Source organism: Gossypium raimondii, chromosome 12 (assembly GCF_025698545.1).
Source record: "Gossypium raimondii isolate GPD5lz chromosome 12, ASM2569854v1, whole genome shotgun sequence".
Taxonomy (NCBI): Eukaryota; Viridiplantae; Streptophyta; class Magnoliopsida; order Malvales; family Malvaceae; genus Gossypium; species Gossypium raimondii.
In genome coordinates this window covers 48056043-48058966 of record NC_068576.1, presented here as the reverse complement: position 1 = coordinate 48058966, position 2924 = coordinate 48056043, and the positions used below count along the sequence as shown (strand labels likewise).

At 35.9% G+C, this 2924-nt stretch overlaps 1 protein-coding gene across 1 annotated transcript; it reads right to left on the bottom strand.

Annotated features, from left to right (window-relative positions):
• Window positions 1–479: 479 nt before the first annotated feature.
• Window positions 480–1846, bottom strand: LOC105764633 (F-box/kelch-repeat protein SKIP11-like). Its single transcript, XM_052624659.1, has 2 exons — window positions 1500–1846; window positions 480–1343 (listed from the first exon to the last, which is right to left on the bottom strand). Exons 1-2 carry the CDS (start codon window positions 1826–1828, stop codon window positions 707–709), a joined length of 966 nt encoding a protein of 321 aa, XP_052480619.1. The 5' UTR covers window positions 1829–1846; the 3' UTR covers window positions 480–706.
• Between the last annotated feature and the right edge of the window lie 1078 nt (window positions 1847–2924).

The following is a 2924-nucleotide window of genomic DNA, read 5'->3' as shown; positions in this document are numbered from 1 at the left end:
TTTACTTGACTGAATATCCATATTAGCATTTAAAAACCATTTTAACTGCCATGTCGGATTGTTGTTTAGGGGGTAATAAAACCATAACATACATGACTAAAATATAACATTTCAAATATAAGTGACTAAAATGTAATATGAGGCAAACTTTATATTAATATTGAATGAAAAAAATACTAAAAATTTTAAAAAATTAATTAAAAAATTTATATTAAAATTAAATGAACAAAAAGTCCCTTCCCCCGCCCCCCCTCTCTCTCTCTCTCCATCTTCTCCCTCCCGCTACTACTCCCTCTCACTAGAGGAAAGGATTAAGCTTTTCATGATCATACATCCTTTCTATCTTTTTCTTTCCCTAGAGGAAAAGAGTAGGGAATGGGTAAACTATTATAAATATGTGTGTTCAATAATTGCACGAAACCAATATTTGGTCGAAAGAAACTTCCTTAATATTGAAAACAGTCTAAAATGTACTTGGACTTTGTTATGGAACTATGCTTTGTTCTACATAACACAAACTTTAACAAACCCTGATGGCAACCACTCAACAAAAGGAACAACAAAGAAAATGGAAGGAAAGTTACAAAACATAATAAAACTAAGAAGGGTCGAAATCTTCAAACCTCCTCTTATGACTGTGTCTGTGGGTTGTAGCAGAAAAAGACTTTATGCAACAACATGGTGCCACCGAAACTAGATGCACATGTCAGCATCCCATGACGGCACAGTTATACACAAAATTGCTAGAGGGCTTTCTGGCGACCAAGTTCCATTCTAGTGGACCCTCATTTGGGACCCAAGAGTTAATCTCAACAAACCCTGCACCTAAAACCCTAGGTCCTCCAATAACCATTAGCTGATCCCCGCATGCCCTAAATGCTATCCCCCACCCATTCATTGAGGTTGTACGCTCAGGGAATGGCCCTACAGTTACCCACAAGTTCTTCTCCTTGTCATCTTTCTTCACTTGCTTTAGTACATGATCAGCTACATACAACACATCATTCACAACTGCCACTAGAGGAGGTGCCTCAGCTGTAAGAAGTTCTTCTATTAGTCCAGCCCCCTCGTTTGGTGCAGGGTACATGTTAGGTATCTCACTCCAAGTCTTGGTCTTCAAATCATACACCTCTACGGATGTTATTGTCTTCAAACTCTCAACCCCAATGCCACCAATAACATAAAACTTCCCCTCCATGAACACCGCAGAACACATTCTTCTAGCCTTATTCATGCTTGGAATAGTCTCCCATCTGCCAGTTTCAGAATTATAAAGCTCTGCTGAACTCAAAATATTTCCACGCAGATCACAACCACCAGCTATAATTCCGATTTCACCCAGGCTAGCAGATGCAAACAAGCACCTAGGTGTATGCATCCTCATGGCGATTGTCCATGTGTGTGTTAAAATGCTATATTTATAGATAATAGGGTACATTATTTCTTTTCCAAAAACCAGAAGTTGGGTTCCAACAGCCAATGACTCCTTATCAGAACACATGAAACATTCATAGGCCTGCATTTTAGGCATATGCATCCATCGACGATGGATTGGATCAAAAGCCTCCCACTCCAAAAGGTTGCAGGAGAAGTAAACCCAATGTTCAACAATTCCCATTTGTCGCCTCAATTTGTACAACTCACCACTCCGTATAAGAGAGTGGAAACCTGTATTCAAAGTTGCAATGATGCCATAATCAGACCTTGAGCAACGGAGGAGACAGTTAATCGAGATGTCTCGCCCAAGCTGGTGGATCAGTAAACTTGATTCTAAATTGTCCCAAGCATAGCGGTGGTTTTCTCGTTGGCCAATTTGGGCAAGCCACATATCCTCCTTTTTTTCCTTCTTCTCGTCACCTTTGAGTACTTTGACACCCATTTTCGCCATAAGATCTTCTCTGTCTTCTTACTAGTTCTAGCTTTGTGAGAGAACCAGGAACCTTCCTTTTTGTTCTTCATGATAATAATATGTAAAATTGATCAGTCATTACATGAAATATAAATATATATAATGGGAGAGAGAGAGACAGATAGACAGAGACTAATTTATATAGGAAATGCACCAATTCACATATCATAGAATTCCATAAAATGCATCAAAAAATTATTATAAAATCCCTGCAGAAATCACTTACAGGAGAGCTGAAATACACTATTCATGCTAATCTCAAGAAAAAAAAAGAACTCAATTTAGAAGAAAAGGAATAGCACACTTCTATCAACCCAAACAAAGCCAAAAAAAATTATCACAAAAAAAAATAATGCTTATCATCAAAAGCAACATTCATAACAAGAATAGTCTAGTAATCAAAACCAAGAATTAAAAATCAAACAATATGATAGAACTTACAACTTGATGCTCTTTACGAAGCATAAATAACTTGAAAATTAAAATCTACAACATGAATGAGAAATTATAATTATTCAAAAGATGTTATCTTTTTATTTCACTTCTATGAACACATATAAAGTTAAGAAACCGTGAGGAAAGGAAAGAAAACTCATCAAGAGTCAATCACATGCCACATTTTTTGACAATCAACAGTGAAAATCAAATCTAAATTTAACTCCAAAATGTAACCAAGATAAATGATCTACCTTCACTAAAATCAATACATTTCAAATAAAAAAAAAAGAGTTTACTCTCATTTCATAGTAGATGTTGCCCTTAAAGAGAAATTTAATAAAAAAGAAAAAGAAACCATAAGCTTTAACAATAGAAATGAGAAAGTTGAAAATGAATCCACAAACCATCATAAAAGAAACGGAAAAAAGGCTTACAAATTGGATAACAAAGGGGCTGAAGCTTTTAGCTATTCGGGGATCAAATTAACAAAACAAAAGCTCAATTTGCTTCTAATTCTCTCTTTCTCTAGCTATAGTTTATATTCACTTAGAGAGTGAGAGAGAGAGAGAGCTTATAA

Bases quoted from the DNA above. Each gene is read 5' to 3' on its own strand.
- LOC105764633 (XM_052624659.1), bottom strand. From the start codon at position 1,828: ATGTGGCTTGCCCAAATTGGCCAACGAGAAAACCACCGCTATGCTTGG. The intron at 1,344-1,499 runs GTGTTCTGATAA...TGCATCTGCTAG, and splicing joins CAGGCCTATGAATGTTTCAT to CCTGGGTGAAATCGGAATTA.